Below are 23,521 nucleotides of genomic sequence, written 5' to 3' on the forward strand. Positions count from 1 at the left end.
TTGCCGAAGGTCATTCATCTTTTTGGATTTTTGCTCCCCCACCCTTCCCTCGGATTGGTACTTCCATCGCCTCATTTTGGCAAAATAGTTACGCACTCACACTCACAAATGCCTCTATCTTACCAGGGAGTCCCTGATCTTACCCATATGTAATCACCTTTTACAGCAGAAACAGAACCCATGATATGAAGCCTAAACTAACTGGGAAAGGAAGAATGTATACCTATACTCAGCCTGAAGTGTCAAAAGTTGTCGGTGTGACTAATTTATCTTCAGCTGAACTAATGTGAGAAGTTCCTCGGATAACTTTCCCATACATTGCTTAGCGCAAATCATTATATCAATACTGTTAATTTCAACGAAACAATTGAATATGTGTTTCTACGCAGATATAGCGCCTATCTAATTGGCTACCAAAAATTAGACATATCCAAACTTTGCTGACCATTTATCACTAATAGTTTGATTGTTCATGTGGATTGCCAGTAATAACACAATAAAAAAAAATGCACACTTAGTTTATTACTATTTATCTATCAAAAAGTTACTTTTAATATAATTCACGAGAGCAATTTATCACGAAGTAGTGTTGCAAAATTCTGCAAGTTCTGCAGATCCCTCGGTCTGTAGCTGTCGTACGACATGCCAGCAAAAATCCGGAAAAAGGTGCTTGCCCCCGTCGCATGGAGGATTTGTTTTACTCTGACAAATGCATTGTTCCATAGCCAATCGAAAAATTACGTACAGCTAGCACCATCGTGAACAAGCGGAAAGTTGCTCGCACATAACGCACACTACGATTACACAGTAGGCCTATAGGGTACACAGAACCGAAATACGTATTGGAGTCTCGGACAACTGAGAACTTTGCGGTAACAGTGCCCATATCCATATGCTGTTTATAGAATGAGAATGTTACATTAAAGGAATGAATCTGTTGCTGCTTTAACAGAGGGCGGCATTGGTATACCATGGTTAAGCCTAACCACCTATTCTTCGTAATTGAGTAAAGAACATTCTTTACTGCTAAAGCCATAAATGCTTTCTGATGAGAGATCATCTAAATGCTAAAATCAGAAAGGGATGCATCCATATACTGTAACTATACAAGAAGCTAGTCGTGCTATTGTAAGACCTCTCAATAATACCGTAAACTCTGCAGTGATTTTTGATTCTCTTATTTCAGCATCCATATGATCGTTCTGTCTATCGTTTGGTGTTCGTTAAGTTGAAATTCCACAAATAAACGAAAACACTAAAATGGTTGAAAAGGTGTAAGAGTTAAGCGATGTTGCTTGTGACGTTTAATTCGATTGTGAATGTGATTCATTACGTTTTCCCAAAGTTTCAGGACTCGTATCGTGCACAAAACTGAAGGTACTATATTGTAAACGTTCACTTATAACAATACACACAATGAATTCCAAAGTGAAACTTCCGGGCCATCCTTCTTAGCAGTAGTATACTTGAAGAGAAAGTAATGTATTATTCTAAACCAAATTATATATGTGGACTTTATTTTAATTTTTCAATTGTTATATAGCAGTTTATAGCTTTATTAGGAATATTTATCAAAGTCTAAGCTGAAATACAGATCTATTTAAAAATACCTAAGTTTTAGGGGTGCTATTGATGTTTAATTCCAAAATATGGGCTCAAACTTTGTTTGATTCAAAACCCGTGAAAATTCGACATTTTGACCTTTTGTTTTCAAAAAGTCTCCACTTAGAAACAGGCCAGCACCTTCATAAATGTTCTAGAACAAGGCCAACACATAAAAAGAAAGCTACCCTGGAAAGATCAGGGCTATAGAGAATTGGACATTTGAATTATCATCGGAATATAGCCAACACCCTGTCCAAAAACCAAACAAAAGTTAAAAAACTGTTCATTGTTGCAAAACATCATATCTTTTGCACCCTACGCCCTTTTAAAAAAAAAATTAATAAAGGTTATGTTCATTACAGGCTTCCTTTCAACAGTAAAGCAACGAATGTCGGCATAGCGCCACTACAACGTTGTGAGAGCAATTTGTGTATACACAGTGTGTTGTACATATGTATATACACAGTGTATTGTACATAATTATGTATTGTATGGAGGGAGCGTGTCCGCACTTCTGCCAATCTTCATATCACAGTCATTTTTCAACCAGTTTCCACAAATTTAGCCTCAAATGATAGGAAATATTTTAGATAATACTGTTTTAACATAAATTACACCACAAACAAAAAGATTGTTTCAAATGGTAGTATGTATTCCAAAATAAGCTATTTGGGGACCTAATTTGCATATTTGCATACGTAATACAAAATTAGGAAACTTATTCAGATATGAATTCAACAATTTTTTACCTTTCCATAAATATAAAGGTTCTTGTACAAAATATTCCTCTGAATTGATGTAAATTGAGTCCAAGAAAAATCACTTTCTGCTGCTTACTAAACTAGATCACACTGCATTGCAAAAGGGTAAACACGTTGGGATTTGTTTGGAGAGTAGATGGTTTGTCGTCAACGTTACGTTCTTTCTGTTATGTATGGCTTCAAAGTTTAGACATAATGAATGTAGCTGTTATCCAATATCCTCTCAAAGAATTAAGAAAGACGAACACTTTAATCTGATGATGCAACTTGGCACGAATAGTATTGATAACAATTGGTACATGAAACAATCTTCAGATGGTTGGTGTATAGCTCATTACCATTTGGTTAATCCCAAACACACGGTATTACTCTTCAGTTAGTGGTAACTTGGCACGAATAGTATTGATAACAATTGGTACATGAAACAATCTTGAGATGGTTGGTGTATGGCTCATAACCATTGATTAATCCAAAACACACGATATTACTCTTTACTTAGTGGTAACTTAATAAGGAATAATATTGATTACAATTGTTACATGAAACAATCTTCAGATGGTTGATGTGTGGCTCATTACCATTAGTTAATCCCAAACACACAATATTACTCTTCAGTTAGTGGTAACTTGGCACGAATAGTATTGATAACAATTGGTACATGAAACAATCTTGAGATGGTTGGTGTATGGCTCATGACCATTGATTAATCCAAAACACACGATATTACTCTTTACTTAGTGGTAACTTAATAAGGAATAATATTGATTACAATTGTTACATGAAACAATCTTCAGATGGTTGATGTGTGGCTCATTACCATTAGTTAATCACAACCACACAATATTACTCTTCACTTAGTGATGAAAAGGGAAGAAAAGAAGCTTTGAGGGCACGACAAAGCCAGTTTGTAAATTTAGTTCTTAGATTGTTCGTTTTGTTTAACATTATGAAAGCTGAAGAATCAGTTCTGAAGAGATAAAACATTTATTAAAATTTCTCTTTTCATTTTCATAGTTATGCGTAGTATCATGTATATACCATGCATCGTAATGATGTAAGTGTTTATTATGATCAGCAATTGACCGTGCTACAATTCTCTAACCTAATTTAAGGACATTCACCAGCTATAAATCATATGCAGTCTGTTTGACTTCACGTCATTACTAGTCCGTCTTCACCTGGAGGAGTTTGTTTGGTGAGCCGTCTCCTGGATCTGTAATCTTGTCATTCACTGCGGTGTTTACAAGAGCAGCTTTCACCACGCTGGGAGATAAGTTTGGGTTTTCTTCCAATATGAGAGCAGCTGCCCCTGTAATATATTAAATGTAATAATTCTTTATTTCAAGTATAAGGAGCAGCTGTTGTTGTTGTTGTTTTGTAGCTTCCGTACATACGGTAAGTATTAGACTTTTATGATCTCATAACCATGACAGCCATCATCCTTTACTCGGTGAAGTATGTTACTTGTGGTCGTGGTCGATTTTTTTTTCTCCAAGCACTACCTCGCCCTTATCTTGATCGTTGTAAGCTATATACATGAGGGGGTTTACCGTCGGAATTGGGTTAGCTATCTTTATACACACAGTTAATCGAATGATAAGAATTAAGTAATACATTCCTGTGAATTAACCAGTTGTTAAATGGCTACATGGGAATTCGTCCAGCTTCGGAATTAACTTTTGTTTTGTTAGAGAGTATCAGGTACTTGATGGATTATATAACATGGTTACGTTAACACTACTCAGAGTTTGGTCACTTCTTTTTCTTCTTCAGTGATTACATGAAACTATGACGTACGAATAAGATACTTCCCGCACTATTATTAACAATACAACCGATACTTGTTAACAGTTTCCATAGAATTAAAGTTACCTTTATATATCTTACACATGATGCGCAAACAGCTCTGTTATAACATCAAGTTCAACATTTTTCGATATTATAATCCACTTCTTACAATTGTAAAACATTATTATTCTCTCTTCCTAAGTTTGTTGTCAAAGTGTGATAGTTGCTTCATTAGTTTGTTGGTACATAACACAGTCACTTGAAGTGGCTACCACTTAAAATAGCTATATCTTATAAACACTTACCCGCGACATGTGGACAAGCCATAGATGTTCCACTGATGGTGTTAGTACTGTCGTTACTATCATACCATATCGATGTTATTGCAACTCCTGGAGCGAAGATGTCAGTACAGCTACCATAGTTAGAGAAAGATGCTCGTTGGTCATTGCTATCGCTAGCTGCAACTGTAATTGCCTGATACCGGAGAAGTATAAGGAATAAAAGGACCGGTTATTTAAAGGAATCACAAACCAACCATTATCTTTGATTTATATGACAGAGATCTTGTGGTGAGCAATCCCTCGAAACAGCTAAGATATTTCCTGTTCTGTTTAAAGTCGTGTCTGGCAGCTATCATTTGTAAACCTGTGATGTCATAATGCCACTAGGATCTGAAATCTTTTACTTTATCCTTGTTTTTCTTTTCATATTTTCAAGGTAGAATGTGAACAGTATTGATACTGAAGCCAATGCCGTCATTAGGTCCATTACGAGGTTCACTATTTTAGATCCAGCATTTTTAATACACATCTCCATAACATAAAACAGCCATTGTAATAATCAAAGAACATGGGGCTCATTGATGTCATATTTTAGACTTGATCAACACTTCAGCCTTGTGTGAAGAAACATCAAATCTGTGATATATCACAAATGGAATAGGACTTTGCTCAACTGTTCTGGAAAGTTGGTCAGGACAGTTATCTCTATTACCAATAATAATGGCTTGATGTGTGTCTCCTTTTAAGCTGATAACTTCAATAACACGCTAAGAAGTACTGATAATTTTACAAGCACATGATGATTTACAAACAAATATCAATTTCATTGGTTCAGGTTACATGTTTCATCCAAAGTGATGTTTTCCAATCGACCCTAATATGTACCTTATATTAACTCAGAACTGCGTACAAATAATAACGGACACCATACAGGAGACCAACGCTGAAATAAAGTACTCTGAACTTCATATTTATTTACACGTGTATTACCAGTGTCATCCTTTATTAATACCACTTTATTATATTTGTACGGCCACACCTCGCACGTGTTTATAGTTTTATCTATTTGAATACAAATAAAGAAACACCTTACCATATCTTCCCGGGCTGGAGACGAAAGACAAGCATCAGCGTTGGAATTTCCAGCAGCTACCACTGACGTCACACCGTTCTTCACCATGGTCGTTATAGCAGCGTCCATTGCTGCACTAACACCGCCTCCAAGTGAAAGAGATGCTACAGCGGGTAAAATCGCGTCGCTGGCAACCTTCTCGCAACCTTTCAAAGGATTTATAAGAAAACGTGTCGATCACATTTATATATTATACCGATATGCTAGAGTAACCTGACTAAATCGGCTATATTTATTACACCATCCATGCACCATGCTGATGATTAGAACTAAAATAATTTAAAAAAAAACATCTTTTTGAACACAAGTATTCAATACAGTGGATTATAGATTATCAGGCGCGGACCCAGTTGGTGATGCGGTTTCCATCACCCCCCCCCCACCACCACCACCTCATTTCCAACCTAACCCCTCAAAACTCGAAAGAAGATATTAGCACAATTAATTTTGTTTAAGTAGTACCTCAGGATGTACCATTCCACCTGTACGATGTAAATGACTTTAAGTCTTCTGTAGACTCCCGTCCCCACCCCAGACAAAAAAAGATTTTTTTTACTTACAATGGTGCATGTTGAGAAATATTTAGGCTATAATGTAGATCTTTTAATATGTATACACTCAGACCTGTGCTAAAAACTCCTTTTCAGTTTTTCATCTAGGTGGAAAGGGGCTTACCCCCTCCCTCCCCCTCTTCCCCCTCCTCCATCTCCTCCCTCCCCTCCCTCCCCCTCCTCCCCCTCCTCCCCCTGTCGATGGCGCCTGGATAATAGTTATGTAAAAGCCTGGGCGATTGGTATTAAGTGATCTCAAATACAGGAAGGCCACAGGTATAATACAAACAACGGTCACGTTTAAGCAGCACAGTATTGACACAATGGACATGGGGTAATTTCTGGTATCAAATATTAACGCCATACCGTAGAAATATTAAATTCAGCTCGAGATGTGAGAACCCCAGTAACGGCTTACCTGAAACAACACTTTCCGTGCTACCGAACCCCACGCAGCTCAAAACTCGTACACCGTATATGTGGGCATTCTTAGCAACTCCGTAGGTGGAACCAGCAACGGTCCCTGCACAGTGTGAGCCATGACCATTGCAATCTGCACCCTACGAAGATTTGTAAATATTTTAAGCATGGCCATAATGAATAAATAACTTAACATGAAATACATTACTGTGGGTATCTTACAGAATCATTACAGAATCATTACACCATTTATTGCCCTATAAGAGGAGAAATCAGTACTACAGCTTTCTGGTGTGAGAGTCATAACATGAATATAATTATCTAGGCAAAATACGTCTCCATCACACGTTTTTCTATTATAAAGGATAGGTTCGTATAGAAATAGGTTAAGTGTAAATAGGACGGTGTTAACAAGTTTCGAGTCTTATTCAGACTCTTGATGACATTAGTTATAATGCAGACTCTTTAAAACTTTGTATAGAACACTCCAAATTATAAGCAAATGTAGACGACAGTGTCGGAGGGTTAACTTGGTGGAAAAAAAATATGTTGCTAGAACATTTCATGTTTTATGAAAGTTTCTATGTTTCTAAGAGAACATTTCTGATAGCCTAGACGATACATCAAACATTTGTGTTAATGTCGATGGCTGACCCAAACATATTTGAACAGTAAACATTTATTTTACCGCTTAAACGCGTAAACATGCACGTACGTTGACGACACCGTCAAATGAATGTTACGGAAACTGCAAAAAGTATAACAATAAACTACTAGCTGACATTTTAATAAAAAAATGAACGGTATGAAATCAAGCTTACGTCACTTAGACCAAAGTCGATTGCATTAAAGAACACATCACATCTACCAGCGAGGTCATCATGGGTAGGGTTGACTCCTGTGTCGATGACGTAGACATTCACTCCCTCTCCGCTGACTGTCCAGCATGGACATTTCATGGGAAAATGAGTTAAATTGTAACGTAATAAATACAAAATATTTCCATTGATCAGAGGAAGTGATAATTTCATGTAACTATAATTTTATTACTGTAAGCGATCAATTCCTAATTAAATCGATATGTTCTCAATTAAAGGATATTGTGTTTGTTGTTGGAATGAATTTTTCTTTCTTCTGAAAACGTAACCTTGTCGTAATATATATATACGATTTTATTATTTTTTTATTTTTTTTTATTTTAGGTTTACAGTCTTGTTCAAGGCCAAGGCCCTCTCACACGACTTTACAACTTAACCCTGGTCATTGGTAACTTGTCACACCTACACACCAAGTGTGCTAAATTCAATCACCTCCCTCCTGGGGCACCACAGTGCACCACAACCACGTGTCCCCATAGGGGACTTCCCATATGTTGCTGCCACAAACCGGCGCTCGCAACTATATTTACAAGTTACATCGCAAGTCCCCAATTATACACCTGGGTGAAGAGAGGCAATGAGGAAAAAGTGCCTTGCCCAAGGACACAACGCAATGATCTGGCCAGGACTCGAACCTGTAATCCTTAGATCACAAGCCCACTGCCTTAACCACTTGAACACAACGCCCTCTGTTATGCATATCATTCGTAACAATATCAAATAATTATATTCAATATCCGCTGATTGATCCATGATTGTCTGAAAGGATCCATTTGGGATATTAATTTGATTATCCTTGCATTTAAAGGTTTTGTTTTTAATTGTAGGTTATCACATTTTGGGTTTCCCGAGAGAAGACTTAAAACGATTACAGTCGAGAAAACAAACCATTTATTTATAGCAACTTGATGTTGTAATAAAACAGTGGAAACATCCTCTTGATCACATGTTAACTTGCGTATTACCAGGACTCACATTTTGGCGAATACTCCTCATCCATATCTGATAATTCATGGCTATCAATTCTGTCTAGGCCCCAGGAACCAACCTCTTGAGCATAAACCAGACCAACCTCTTCTATGAATTCAACGGATGGCGAGCGACGGATCTGTAAAAGAAAGTATATTAATTAAGCTCTGAATGAGGTCTAAGTTCCATCTGTGTGTGAAGTGTTATATCCCAAATCTAAACAGATTTAGACAGTTGGCCGAAGTCCAAAATCGTGTAAGTTCGTTGCAACAGCGAGAGGACCACCAAAAATTGTCTCTATGGGTATTGAAGTAATATTAAATCATGATGATCTATTGTTTCCAGTTGTCTCTTGTGCACATTTTGTTCAGTTGTAATTAAAAAAGGCTCCCATTTTAATCATATGTGAGGGAGTTGATAAGATGAAAATATGACGTAACGAGTAACCAATCACAATTGCGTATACAGGTTTGCGCAATTCATTTTAGCATCTGGCAACATCAGAACATGACGTCAACAAGTGATGGGGCGGCCCCTAAAATAGAAGAAATTAGAATGTGTATATCCATGTTTCAAAACACCCTCGGGGAAGTGACTGCATTTACTAATATGTCTAAAGCTATGGTCATTAGATATGGGAAGGAATGGAAGAATTTATTTGGAGAACTAGGGGAGTTGCCAAGACTATTTTGTCTGACAATGCAGTTTACCGACTTATCCAAAATCTCGAGGTCTAAATTGAAACTTACACAAGCAGTTGTGAATTGTTTGCTGTATTTAACGTTTTCTTGAAATATTCCATGGAACAATAATGTTCTAATTTGCAGGAAAATATGTTATGCGAATTCCTACGTAACAGGTCTACCTGGTAAAATTGTAAACAGATCTAGCCTAACGTAGACTAAACTGTTAAGGCTAAGCAATAGGCTATGCTAGACAAGCACGGTTGGATGCACATTCTGTGTATATTTGTCACGGCAACGATGAGGGTTGTTAACTAGGCTATATGTGATATAAACTTTTTGAAGAAAGCACAAAAGTACAGTTGTATAAAAGGCAGGTATTGTGGGTGATGGTAAAACTTGACGATGAATTCAATTTTTATTTCTTGGTATATGAAATATGCAGTCTTCCTTGTTGAAGATACCTTGTTTATATTTTCTTTTGGAACTAATGAAAGTTGTTCATTTGTTCATGTTAAACAAATTAAACAGTTGCAATCTCTCTCATAGATACAGGCCTTGAAGTAAGTCATAAACACAAAGTATACATTATCTTCATCCTAGGCTCAAATTGTTCTAAGAAACTGTTTTTGAAATCTCTTTCTTTATTTTCTGTCTTGCAGAGGATTTACCATCTCAAACTGATCCTACAGATGTTGAAGACTGCTCACACGATGATCAATCAGGTGAGATTTTCATCTGTTGGCTTCAAATAGAGTGCAATTATGTACGTGTTGGAATATAAGCCTTTAAACAAACTTAGTTATGATAACGTTCATACCATACAAACCATTGCTCTTTTAACATACACAACGGCTTTTAGTCCCTTTTTCACGTGTAAAATGTATCTTTCAAAAATACAACATAGGGATGTATGTGAACAGAATTACAGGTGGTGCTTGTTTCTATGGTTTGTTTTAGACTCGTTCAAACTTTACTATATATATATTGCAGGTAAAAAGTACATCAATGTAAACGTGTGATAAGAGGCTAGAACCTGTAAGCAATCAATTAAATAATTCGTTTCTCGAACCCATTTCTGTAAGTTGGTGTGTTTGTTCAATAATGTTCAAAATGAATATGGAATAATGGCTTTGTCTTGCCACCCACACACCAGTGACTTAACACAACTGTGTGCTCAAGGCCACATTCCTAAAGACAGATCTCACACGGCAGCTAGTTCAGGCTAACTTGTAGACAAAGGTCATTTACCCACACCGCAGGTTGATGATATTCTATTGGTGCTACGTTCAGGGCCCGCACAACACTTCCTCAAGCCAGAGTTTTGAATAAATATTTTCGAATTGTTGATTTAGTTAAGCTATTAGTACAAAGTATACCATTAACTGAGAAACTTTTCAAAGTGCAGTTACTATAACTGTTATTTTTTGTTCAGTGTAGGTTTGAATGAATTGTCCGCTGTTGTGGAACGTCGGAATCCAACAACGGTGTTAAAGGTGTCAGTAAACAAAAGTATTATAAGTGTCTTGCTACTTAAATGTATATTCAACGGAAACCTAGATACACTCGTTTAAAAGTAAATTCATGTGGTATAATCACTTGTAAATTGATAAAAAATTGTTTTATCACTCACCAAAATAAAAAATTAAAAACTCACGGCATGCAGCATAAGGTAGCATCATTTATTTAAGCATGATCAGAAACTGTTTTTTATGTGGAAATTTGTTGTAATTTTGCATATCTTTTTTTAAACTATCATCTATGCATCATTTAAGTAATGCACACCAACCTTAAATTACTTCAGGTGAAGTAAACAAGTCTAATTGTGTGTCACAAATAAATATGAAATCAATCTTCATCTGCCCTGTCAACGGAATCAATGGATCAAGGACCTGTCCCAAAGCTGCTGAGATCAGAACATACACCTCAAGACCTGTCAAAAATTGCAATTCTACATGAGAGATGGCATTATGGAAAATTATCATTGTCTTAATTCCCGAAAATATTCATGAATATGCACAATGTACTTTATAGAACCTGCTTTATGAAAATGTATACATACTGTAGCTACTGGATATAGTTATTGTTTTTAATTGTTAATTCAGTTTGACAATCATAGAAAAAAATGGATGTATGCACTGGTGATAGTGTGTGCCTGTGATGTCTGGCCTGAAAACATACTATTTTAAGAAGTAACAATTGTCCCAAACTTACATGTAGGCACACTAATTACTTATTTCTTTTGGTCAACAGTAGTGTTAGTTTTAATAATGTTGTTTCCAAGGACTCTCTTCTAAGTCATTGGATGTTTCTATCATGTTTATCCTCGTTGCACCACACAATGTCCTCACTCAGTGCACGTGAATGTCTTGTTCAAGTATTGTAACAATAACTAGAATACATTTGAACGCATTAGAGTTAACAACATCCTGCAAAAAAGCTACAAGCAACATAATGTTAATCGTATTTATCCGCAACTTCGACTCGGTGTATCTGTGCTACTTCAGCTCTTGCAACATCGGTTCTTGAAATGTTATTATTGTGGCATGGCAGTATATACTACAGCCGTGTATGGCATACATTAGGTGTTTTGGATGAAGATAAACCAGGGCCAGGAATTCGACCAAGCAGTTTTTGGTTTCGATGAAATCGTAACCTATGCATTCATGCAGGCGGAGAGTGTGTGTATGTGTGTATGTATGTATGTATGTGTGTGTGTGTGTGTGTGACGCCTGGCTTGTAAACACGGTATCTCAAGTAGGGAAGCTTGGACCAATCTAATATTTGGTGTATATGAGTACCACATTGAGTAGATGTGCCCTATTTTTTGTGATGCCTGTGAAGGTCACCAAAGGTCAGTTAGAGGCCAAAAACCAAAATATTAAAACAAGCAATAACTCCCATTGACAGGATCCGACATGGTTGATATTTTGGGACCAGTTGTGAATGGGGTAAGGGATCATTTCAAAACAAAACGGTAATATGATCCAAGGTCAACAAAGGTCAATTAGGGGTCAAAAACTAGTATTTTTGCAATAACGTGAGAACCAAATGTCCCTCAAGGTTGGGATTTTAAGACAGAGTGCACATCATCAAGGGGAAAATTTTTGATAAAAACCATTAGGTCATCCAAGGTCATTCAAGGTTGATATTGTGCCAAAAACTCCCAACTTATGCTAATTTTTGCAACAACTTCTAGTCACAAAGTCTGACATGGCTGGTATATTAGGACAAGTTGTGAATGAAGTAGGGACACATTTTCCAAAATAACCGTGATGTGATCCAAGGTCACCAAAGGTCATTTATGGGTCAAAATGTGTTTTTTTCCCGATAACTTGTGAAACTACCACAGACAGGGTTGAGAGTTACGCTATTGTAATACAATAGTCGAACTGCATTTGGGTGACCTTTGACCTCAGGTTGACCTCCAGTGACCTGTATTAGCTTCTTTCAAGTTGATTCTTTGAAGTTTCTTGGGCATATTCCAATCTAACTTGTCCATAAGTGGACTCCTCTGCAACCCTAATGTGCGAAATTATTAAGAGATTTGGTTTGGTTTTGTAATACTTGGTGTGTGGATTCATAACATTGAGTACAAGAACCCTATTGCTTTTGATGGAGGTGTGTATAACCACGTACAGTAGACTGACCTGTGTTAGCATGTCATAGTGTTATTGTAACAGCTAGTTCTGGTTATACTAACAAGCAGAAGTCTAGTGCATTAAAGTCATCGAAACCTCAATGCATTTTGCATTCTGGTTAATAGATCGGAGGGTGTTACATTTTCAATGATAGACTATAGGCCAACATGTATTCGCTATATTAATCGACCATTAGGGCCTTTGTATGTTCTGTATGTTCGTAAAACTAAGCGAGGATACAATTACGTTAAGATGTTGTTCAATTTGACCAATCAGTGTCCATGACTGTGCATTCTCTGTTACGTCCAAATCAGGCGCGTTTCGTGATTGACAGCTTAGTTCTGATGGTTTTAGTCATCAATTCTTCGTGTATATTAAAGGCATATGCTTGATTGGGTACTGTTTATTACAATTACACAATAAAGTCTAGCTTTGGTCTACGTCAAAGGAACTCCCTTCTTGTGACCGAAAAAACTTCAAAAGGGTTGCAGTAACAAAGGCCCCATTGAATATGTACAATTATCTCAGTTTGATCTTCACCCCGCACTACAAGGACAAATGTTTGTATATACAAATACAGTACTAGTTTCATTACAATTTTTCGCATAGCGGTATACAAGGGTCCCTTTATTCAGCTCTTTAGTACTTTTTTTACCTTGCGTAAAGGCTCATTTTTTTTTTAATTGTATACATGTGTCAAAATAGCTGGCGGAGCCTTAACACGAATGCAGATTCTCCTTCTGATCAATTTTATGGTATTTGTGACGAATTGTGTGTGGATAATTAGAGTGCTTGGCAGTCGTTTCTAGTCTCATTCCCTATACGATTATGTATTCTAGAGTTGTGTTAAGTGATAACTCAGGGTTTTGGTGAAGGGCTGAATCTGGGGAGGGGACACCAATGGACAGTTTCTTGCTGTGCTTTTAACCCTTACACACAAAACTATACAAAGAAAATGAGTACTCATTTTTCAATTCATTCTAACATTTTCCACATTTGAGCATTTGAAAGAATGCTATAAGTTTCCGGTGTTCATGGATATTCAGATTCCTACCAGTTATTGCGGATAATTAATTGAACAATTAAGAGTTTCAGTGAGGAAAGCTACTTTGAGGGTGGATAGTAAAATACCCGTTTTAATGTTAAAGAATGGCTGACAATTAATTGGCTTCCTAGCAATTCTGATGACATTTTAGGCCTGTTAAACAAAACTACCAGTAAATATAGTTTATTAGAGAGTAATTCAGTCAAAAAGGGAAATGAGTAGACGATATTATTTGGTTTTCAGATACACGTAATTTATAATGTGATTAGAAAACATGGCCCATATCTGTTCACTTATCAGTTTTTTTGATTTGTTTCCTTATGTCGACTCAGTTTGAAGAATACGACGACGTTTGATTATTAAAATGTAATATTTATCTTCAAACGAATGAGTACTATAACGTTACAGTGGTACCAAAACCTATCTATATATTTTTCGCATTTATTTGTACATGGATATTGTTAGTGAAAGTTCAGGCATTGTAGTACTTACGAGTTCTAATGCTTTACTCGACAACACGGAGCTGAAGGCATTGACTTTGTGGTACTTCTGCTGGATATGGCCACCCACCAACTCAAAAATGGGAGTATCTAGGGTCGAAAGAAAACCATCCACATGGCTGTCATCCTGCCAAAAATATGAAATGAAGAATAATAAATTGGGAAGAAAACCTCGTCAAAGTAATTATTACTGTAAACGATATTATTTTAAAGGCAGAAAGAGTTTGAGCCGTGTGCACGAGATGTAGTATAGCCCTTCTATATATTCTACATTTAGCGTTAAGTTATTGCGTACTTGTCGAGAAATAAAATATATAGCACATTATATTGATATTCCTGTCCAATACAGAGAAAACACTTCATGTCTTGCGAGACATCACTGTGCCATCGATATGGTAATGTTTATATGTCTAATGAAAAGCTCAACACAAAGGTATACACATACTATACGATGTGCGTTCTATTGAATTCGATCAGAAGGTAATTCCGTTTAGTTGCTTACCTTCAGTTTGACTATATACCGATTATTGATTTTATCTTTCATGTGATACAGAGGTGCAAGCGCACCTGCAGAGGAACCGAGAGTCGTTAGAAGTAGTAAACAAAGGAGCGAGTTCATGTTGAATTTGTAAGGTAGTACTTGAACACTGCAACAGATTCCAAGTAACGAAGACTTTGATGAATCAAAACAGCTGTGAAGTATAAAAAAACAAAGAATAGTCAAGTTATGTTTGATGAACATCTTAATACCTTCATGGACTTGTATTATAATATGTCTCACTGCTTGTTTTATTATTCTTTATACAGAAAAGATCCACTTGCTGGTATGAAGTTAGACAGATGTAGATATTGCATTATTCATCCAGTGAGTGAAAATATTCCAGGAAAAGCAAACCTAAAGACAGCATGTCATGCTATATATGCAACAAGACCTAGAAAGGAAAAGTTCCACAAAATGATGTTGATTCTTTGAAGAAAACCTAAAAAGACATGGAAATGTAGATACTTCATACAAGTTTATCAATTAAAGTGCGAAACATTTTATGTAGAGTCATGCATGTCTTACTTTAAGTTCACCATTGTGTTACTTACCTGGACCTGCCAAAGTATCCACAAGAGACTGTTCTATCAGAAATGTCTCACGGAAGGAAATCACTTATATCTATTTCTCCAAGATTAAACTTCCATTAAATACACTTTATCCCAGTAACTGGCAATCTTATCACAGGATGAATAAGCAGGATTAGAAATTCGGTAAACAAATATGTCGAAAGCAGATGGCTTCCATCTCACAAAGTTATTCAACAACAGTTTTCGACTAAAACGTGCAAGATGAACACTATATGATGAAACGAGGTTGGCAAGGTAACCAACTACATGGATATATAAATGATTAACATCATAATTTATACCTTCGCCACCTTCGATTAAAAGTGATAAAAATGCAGAATCATTATTACTTTTTGCCTCATAACAAAACATAACATTACAATGTTACCTAAAAATTATACAAATAAAGCAGTAAATTGAAAATGTGATCGGAAGCGATTTATCAGCTGAACTACGTTTTAACATGATTGTAAGCAAGTAGCCCATGCATAGATGACGACACGCAAATACATACCTTGGCATGTAAAACCTACTCAGTATAATGTACCTATAGATATCAATATACATCATGTACAAAATAATCCCATATTGGTAGAGTTATTAGTAGGCCTATATATCGTGATACTTCACCCCCCCCCCCCTACCCCTCGGGACTACAAAAGGGGCCAACCCGGGCGAAGTTTCGGGAGCCCCCGTTTTATATCTGTTTGGGAGTGTTATCGAATCCCACAACTTTTTTTAATTTTAATTTATTTTTTTATTAAGTTTTATGATTATTTTTTTTAATGCCGGCACCCGTTTTTCACACGAGCTCGTCATCGATGTTGTTATCGTTAATAGCAAGGAATTTAATTAACTCATTCATTACACATGTACATGTCGCCCTTTGTGAAGTTTCTTCCACAACATTCATTCAGGGCTACATTGGCGATTTAATGTAAATACGTCACACTGGACCATGTTTAGGACTCCAGTATAGGTGTTATTTATAATACTCCCTCTGCAAAATACATGTAGGAAGGAATTTAATTAACTAGTTTATTAATTACACATAAATATGTTGTCTGTTTTTCGGGGGCCATTCGGGAGCTTTGGGTTTGATCTGTTCGAATCCCACAACTTTTTTGCCATTTTTGGATATTCCAGGACAGTGCATTAGTTCCACATTACATGGTATACACAAACTGCAGTAGGGAATGTATACACGTACACGCTGGGAACCTAGCGCTCCCGTTTGTAACAGAAGTGATAGTACCAAACCAGCAATAGTTGCAAGACCTGCCAATGCACTAATTAATATCCAGAATTTATACTTTTCTAGGTAAACTGTCCCAAACAACTTACGTAACAGTCGAGCGGCCCTAGACAATTAAGCGCTTATCGGGAGTGTTAGATGTATCTAGAAGATACCATGCACCGAAGCCAAGATCCTTCAAAATGAAAGAGATTGAAGCAAAATGAGTTTTAACGCAACTAGATGTTATGATGTCATCGTTATATTGGGAATGCCCCTCTGGGAGCCGCAGGCACCCGTTTTCGGGAGCTGTTTCGGTATTTTTCGGGAGCCGTTTCGGAAGCCTTCTTTTTAACCCGTAGAGTAATATAAAGGTATCTATTAAAGTATACTTGTTAAAATATATATAGGCCTAGGTATTTATATAAATATAAAAGTATACGTGTATAAGTATATTTTGTAAATCAACGACGATCAAATTTAAGTAACTTGAAATTCTGAACGAATAGTATTTGCAGAACGCGTGAATAAAGTAATCGGTACAAAAATTGTTTCACAATAGGCTATTCACATTTCCCGAACCTAAGATAACGAAGTTCAAATTTGGCTATACCGAACTATTTGGGATCGGTGGTGCTGCAGGACAGACCCAAGTTGAACATGTTGCTAAAACGGACAGTCACATCAGTGACAGTGAAGCAGAAACAGTAAATGCCGAGAAAAACGCACGATACGGTGGATGCAATGAGCACGCGAGCACAAAACGAGTGGCTCAAGGAGCAAAAGACCTCAGCGTGAGTAAAATGATGAGCACGCGAGCATTAAACGAGTGACTCGAAGAGCAAAAGAGCAAACAGTGAGTAAAAGGGAGTAGTCATGTGATGAGCACACGAGCACAAACTGAGAGACTTAAAGAGCAAACGAGAACACAATGAGTAAAAAAAGAGTAGTTTAGATGAGGAATTGAGCTGACTCAAATTAGAAATAGCAATAAATCAAAAACGCATGACGCTTGTTTGACCCCCATACAATTTGGACATGGGGAGCACCCTATATTTTAAACACAAGGTCGAGTCAAAATAAAAAGAAAGCGATGATTCTACTGTTTGTTTGTTTGTTTTTCATTATTTATTCTCAATGAATTTGTGTGCAAAACACCGTCAACGGTGAAAATACAGGTGATACAAATAACGGTGGTATCTGTACGTTGTCTACGACTCCGATGTAAGAGATAATACAAATAACAATATGCACACCAGTGAGTGTTCAGCGATTGCAATGGCCCTGTGTTGTAACGAACAACTTCGTTTCGAAGAAACCGTGCTGTGCCTGCTATCGTTGCCTGCTATCATCATCATCATCATCATCATCATCATCATCATCATCATCATCATCATCATCATCATCATCATCATCATCATCATCATCATCATCATCATCATCATCATCATCATCATCATCATCATCATCATCATCATCATCATCATTACCACATATCAGTACTGCAAGTACCGTCTGATGTTTCAATCGGTTCATCCGAACTATTATGTTCATTACTTCCCTCAGTATCCACCAGGTCATCGTCCTCTTCACTGCGGTCATCGGTCGAATCACTTTCACCAGGGAGTTGTTATACAACTCCCTGCTTTCGTTTGTCTTTCACACCGACACGACGCGTATTCACATAACGCTCTTTACAGTTCACATTGTTTGTGTGATCCTCGCTGTCAGTTACCATCCCCGCCTTTTGATTACTTTCGTGAATCACGGATTCGTGTCGACGAAGATTGAAGTGACGGTTATATCCTTGGTTGCATATTTTACACCGAATTGTCACCTTGAGAGTGCGAACTTCTTTGTGTCATTCTGTGAAATGAGAGCTGTTAAACACAAATTTAAATGATATACTTTTTGAATATATGAAAATGAGTACGTGCTCTTTGCTCTTTGAGTCACTCATTTTGTTGGATTCGATAACACTCCCAAACATATTTTAAAACACGGGGGCTCCCGAAACGGCTCCCGGGTTGGCCCCGAAAATCGGGGGCTCCCAAAATAGCGCCCGAGTTGGCCCCGTTTGGAGTCCCGAGGGATGGGGGTGTAGTAGCCCCTTATAAACTACTGTTATTCCTATACTTTGCAGTATAAGCTGAAAAGACCCAGTGTACAAAATCTCTAAGAGTACGTGTACTATTAGATGTAAAGCATTTTATGTGTTACATAAAGGGTAGTATAGATATCACCAACTAAAATATTTCACTGTATAGAGCTAACAATAAAGCCTATACAATCTCGAGAACGTAATATCATGGTTGGCAGAGTTAATTGATATCCGTTTATTGTGTATACTAGTAAGGGTGTTAACGATTATACCGTAGATACAATAAGCGACAAAAGAAAAGCATACCGTATTTTTTTATTTATTTTTTTTTTTTGTCGTTTGAAAAGATATCGACTTGAATCATTTCACGTTATAAGTTACTTTGGTGCATGACTAAAATATATTATGTACAGTAACTGTGTGTAATTTACGTAATAAAAATGATCCGGAAAATTGTGTTTTTATACCTTTTTTGGGCAGAGTTATGTGGTATTTTAATCACACCGGCATTGGGAACCTGCGACACGAGCTCATGTAAGTAAATTAAGTTACAGAATTGAAACGTACCTACTTTGTAAAATTACGTCTATAGTGAAGTTCTATCGTTTTAAATGAAATGGAATTTATTTTATATTTTGTTGCCTCTACTGGACATTGGGGGAAATGTATTATCTTGTGGTGCCCGTTGTTAGTCTACATTTTAATTAAACACGTGGTTTATGACTGTACCGTACAATTAACTCATTCGTAGATCTCTGTAGAAACATTGTGAGTGTTACACGACTAACTGTTTACCTAACACATACTTAGACCATTCACACACCAAACAAGTTGATCCTCCGTGTCAGGCAATAAACTTCAAATACCGGGATATCTCTTCAAAGGATTTGTCATATTCCGAGTCCATTTATGATCACGATAAGTTTACAAAAGGCGAACGCGATAACTTTTATAGAAAGTTATAGATGTCGTGGATTATACCAGGTAATGTACGGATACTGTATGATTGGTTCCCGAAGAAAAGGGAAATACATTGCTCAAGAAATATGCAAAACCAATCCATTTTATGTACGATTCCCATTTTTGATTTCGATGAAATCGTAGTCATGCAGGCGGATGAGTGTGTGTATGTGTGTATTGTGTGCGTGTTTATAATATATGCGTGTGTGACGCCTTGTGTGTAAAAGCGATATCTCAAGAAGGGAAGCTTGGACCTACCTCATATATGGTGTGTAGGAGTACCACGATGAGTAGAAGGAGGCTGTTGTTTTATGGGTACGTCACAGTTCTTTTGGGTCACCAGGGGTCGAATTGAGAAAAATTTGTATCTAAAGAAGGTTATAGCTTGGAGCAATCTCATATTTAGTATGTAGTTGTGACACGTTAAGTTCAAGAAGTCTATTGTTTTTGTGGAGGTCAAATGTCATTTGGAGTCACCAGAGGCCAAAATTGTGAAAACCTAGAAAACACGATATCTTGAGGAGGAAAGCTTGGAACAATCTCATATTTAGTGTGTAGTTGTGACACGTTGAGTTCAGCAGCCTATTGCTTTTTGAAGAGGTCAAAGGTCGTTTAGGGTCAATAGTGGTCAAAGTGTGTGCAAGGTGCACTCTTTGTACATACAGCGCTGCTATTGGAACGAACGATATCCCTGAATCATCGGTATTATATATTTGTTTCCGTTGTTGAAGTTTTCCTTCGTACTTCGCAATTGTCGAGATTCAGGTTTGGATATATAGTTACGTTGGGGGAAATGGTTAGGCGCCGTTTGCGAAAATTAAATGTCGCCTAGTTAGATTTTTATCAATGATAATTAACTGTGTAAAATGGTTCGTTAACTGCACGTGCATTATGTACGGGAAGTTAACATGTGCGGAGATTGTTCACAACCCTCATGGAGCATTTATAAACATACAGCTAAAATATCATTTAAAATCTAAAATAATCATTTATTAGAGGAAACGGTTTGAGTTTACGAAGTACGTAATGTGTTTTAAAGGCATTTATTAATATGTTGTGTTCATATATTAATTTCTCAACCAACTAAATAAAATATTAACCGTCGATATCATGACGGCTTGTTTATGCACAGGCAACCCCTGCACAGTAGAGTATATGCAGTTAGACTACTTAAAATAATCATTGCTAAGAAATGTTTCGTGCCAGATTACCAATACACTAAAGGTGGCCAAACATCTCCTGAATTATTTCAAAATGCACTTTTCCCACTACATGCCTGAGGTTTGAGACAAGTTTGTTGTTATTGCTACTAGGTTTTTCTGCAAAGCTTTTCACTCAACACCAGTTGCGAGTTGAAGATAGATGCTCTTTCAACCATAGATTTTCATTGCGTAAAAGATCGCTTGATTTAGTAATAGCGATATTTTTCGCGCACCAATCTACAGCTGAAAGACAAAGTAACTAATTGGGAAAATGTACGAAGTCGCGCTCATCGACTAAGAAGCGGTTCAAAGTAGCAGTGAGGTACTGTATAGGCTTATAGGAGTAGTACACACCTATGTTCAACACTTACTTTTGGTGGAATAAGTGTAAATTTCATAATGTACAGAAACATAACTTTCTAATGTGTAATTACGTAGCACCATGTATCTGCCCAAGTGCATAACCTTTGTTCACAGAAATTATTGATGTTGTAGATATTTACTATTGAACAGCAATCAAAGTGTAGAGTGAATTTTACGTTTTCGAGAGTTTATTTTTAGTCGCGGTCCCTAAATAGAGAGTTGTTTAAAAATATTTGTCGAGGCTTAAGAAGAAGCCTGTTGTCTTTGTCAGAGATCAATCTGTAGGCTGAATACAAGAAAAGTGTCCATCTCGGTCATCAACTGCAAATGTGAATATTGTTTGTCATATCTCGATGCCTTATTGGACTACTTTGAAGTACGTTGTTCATCCTGGCGATACGCTACAGCATATTGTGTTATATCCATATAAGATTATTCATGTAGCATCATCGGAACCACACTGCAGTTTTGCTGTCGGTTCTATTTACATTGCCAAATTGCATCTCCGCAGATCGTCAGCCATTCTTTAATATAGCACTTTCCGTGTCACATCTTTTCTGCTAATGCTATAAAGCATTATTTGTCTTTGTATATTTTTACATCCTCAGGTCCAATAGTGTGCAAGGGTTACCCTTGCCCATCTGATATGTCACCGGTTGTGTCGATTGACCCCACGTCTACGTCTTCTGAAACGGGTTGCCTGGAGGTTGTAATTGAAACCCCAGGATATCCAACAAGTTACCCTGGTGAAACATGTGTGTGGGGATTTACTACTAACTTGGTTCATGCCAGTGTTGCGATCACTTTACTTGAGTTGGATGGAAGTGTCGGTGACAGACTTCTAATATCGCGAACACGCTCGCGCGCAAATCGGGGAGACCAAACGTCTAACTTGTTCAATAACGACGCTACTGCAGCTAATATGCCTGAAAATCCAACGCTGACAAACAGGGCGGATATATTGACAGTTATGTTCACTCCTCTGCAACACCGTTATCATCACCGTGGGATTAAATTGAGAATCATGTTCGCAGAGGAAGGTACGTTCATAGGCCTATGCCACTACTTCAACTAATATCATTTCTTTTAAGAAAAAATTTACAAATCATTTGACAAAAAAATTGAACCAAGTTCTTGTAGGCCTACAGAAGGAAATATATTAGATAAAACAAAGGATAATATCCATCTTTCTGTGACGCGCGATAAGAAGTCCACCTCAAGTCATCCTTTAAGATTTTAGATATGTTTTTCATCAGATAAAGGTTGGTTACCGAGATATAAATGAACATTTGACGATCCTCGAAATTTCGACCGGGCAATTCTCATAGTCATATATATACATATAAAATAACAACTTATTACAGGGAACGGTTTAAGCTTACGAAGTACGTAATGTGTTTTAATGGCATTCATAAATAAGTTGCGTTCATGTTTAAATTTCTTAACCAAATAAAACAGTTGATTAAACATCGATATCACGACGGCTTGGTTATGCGCAGGCAACCCCTACAAAATAGAGTATAGTAGTAGGGACCCAGGTAGACTACTAACAACAAACATGGGAAGAAGTTTAGATATAAGAGCATAAAATAACTATGGCCTAATAAACAAACTTTGGAAAGTTGTAGGCTAACCCCTTTATTCCGAGTTTCGCGATATTAAAATTCAAAAGTTAATGACACAAGACCCCTCTAGAGTTGATCTGCAGAAACAAATCCATAATACACGATTATCTATCATGTTTGTAAAATATAGTATGCCGAGTGTGTCAAATTCATATAACATTATTCATGTAGTATCATCGAAACCACACAACAGTTTTGCTTTCTGGTTTTTGATGTGAATGAAAATTGATGCATGAAGTTATAGCTGTGATAGTGTAAGGGGAATGGGAAGAATGAGGGTAGGTATATCGAGGAACACCATAAGGGGAGGGGGATGGGGAGGGGGAGGGGAATGAGTAGAGGGAGGGGTTAGCGAGGAACCCTATTGGAAGGGGGTAGAGGGAGGGGTAGAGGGAGGAGAGGGGGAATGGGGAGAGGGAGGGGAATGAGTAGAGGGAGGGGTTAGCGAGGAACCCTATTGGGAGGGGGGTAGAGGGAGGGGTAGAGGGAGGAGAGGGGGAATGGGGAGAGGGAGGGGAATGAGTAGAGGGAGGGGCTAGCGAGGAACCCTATTGGGAGGGGGGTAGAGGGAGGGGTAGAGGGAGGGGAGGGGAGGAGAGGGGGAATGGGAAGAGTGAGGGTAGGTATATCGAGGAACACCATAAGGGGAGAGGGAATGGGGAGAGGGAG

At 37.4% G+C, this 23,521-nt stretch overlaps 2 protein-coding genes across 2 annotated transcripts in view; one reads left to right on the forward strand and one right to left on the reverse strand.

The window, feature by feature from the left end:
* Positions 1-2,265: 2,265 nt before the first annotated feature.
* Positions 2,266-15,609, reverse strand: LOC139983469 (aqualysin-1-like). The gene is made up of 9 exons (XM_071997024.1): positions 15,350-15,609; positions 14,760-14,949; positions 14,250-14,384; positions 8,395-8,527; positions 7,363-7,478; positions 6,540-6,681; positions 5,532-5,716; positions 4,460-4,631; positions 2,266-3,675 (listed from the first exon to the last, which is right to left on the reverse strand). Exons 2-9 carry the CDS (start codon positions 14,874-14,876, stop codon positions 3,530-3,532), a joined length of 1,146 nt encoding a protein of 381 aa, XP_071853125.1. The 5' UTR covers positions 14,877-14,949; positions 15,350-15,609; the 3' UTR covers positions 2,266-3,529.
* Positions 15,610-19,066: 3,457 nt separating this feature from the next.
* LOC139983527 (uncharacterized) overlaps positions 19,067-23,521 on the forward strand; it is a 29,020-nt gene continuing 24,565 nt past the window's right edge. Inside the window, exons 1-2 of the mRNA XM_071997144.1 lie at positions 19,067-19,236; positions 21,836-22,267. Of these exons, the coding sequence (XP_071853245.1) occupies positions 19,143-19,236; positions 21,836-22,267 (526 nt within the window). The 5' untranslated portion in view covers positions 19,067-19,142. The remainder of the gene's footprint in view (positions 19,237-21,835; positions 22,268-23,521) is intronic.

Source organism: Apostichopus japonicus, chromosome 16 (assembly GCF_037975245.1).
Source record: "Apostichopus japonicus isolate 1M-3 chromosome 16, ASM3797524v1, whole genome shotgun sequence".
Classification (NCBI taxonomy): Eukaryota; Metazoa; Echinodermata; class Holothuroidea; order Aspidochirotida; family Stichopodidae; genus Apostichopus; species Apostichopus japonicus.

What these genes read in the sequence shown, in the direction of transcription:
- LOC139983469 (XM_071997024.1), bottom strand. Translation starts at nt 14,876, where the DNA reads ATGAACTCGCTCCTTTGTTTACTACTTCTAACGACTCTCGGTTCCTCT. An exon ending in CGAGTAAAGCATTAGAACTC is followed by an intron (nt 8,528 to 14,249) that starts GTAAGTACTACA and finishes TTTCTTTTACAG; the next exon opens with ATCCGTCGCTCGCCATCCGT. An exon ending in CTCCAGCCCGGGAAGATATG is followed by an intron (nt 4,632 to 5,531) that starts GTAAGGTGTTTC and finishes CTCCGGTATCAG; the next exon opens with GCAATTACAGTTGCAGCTAG.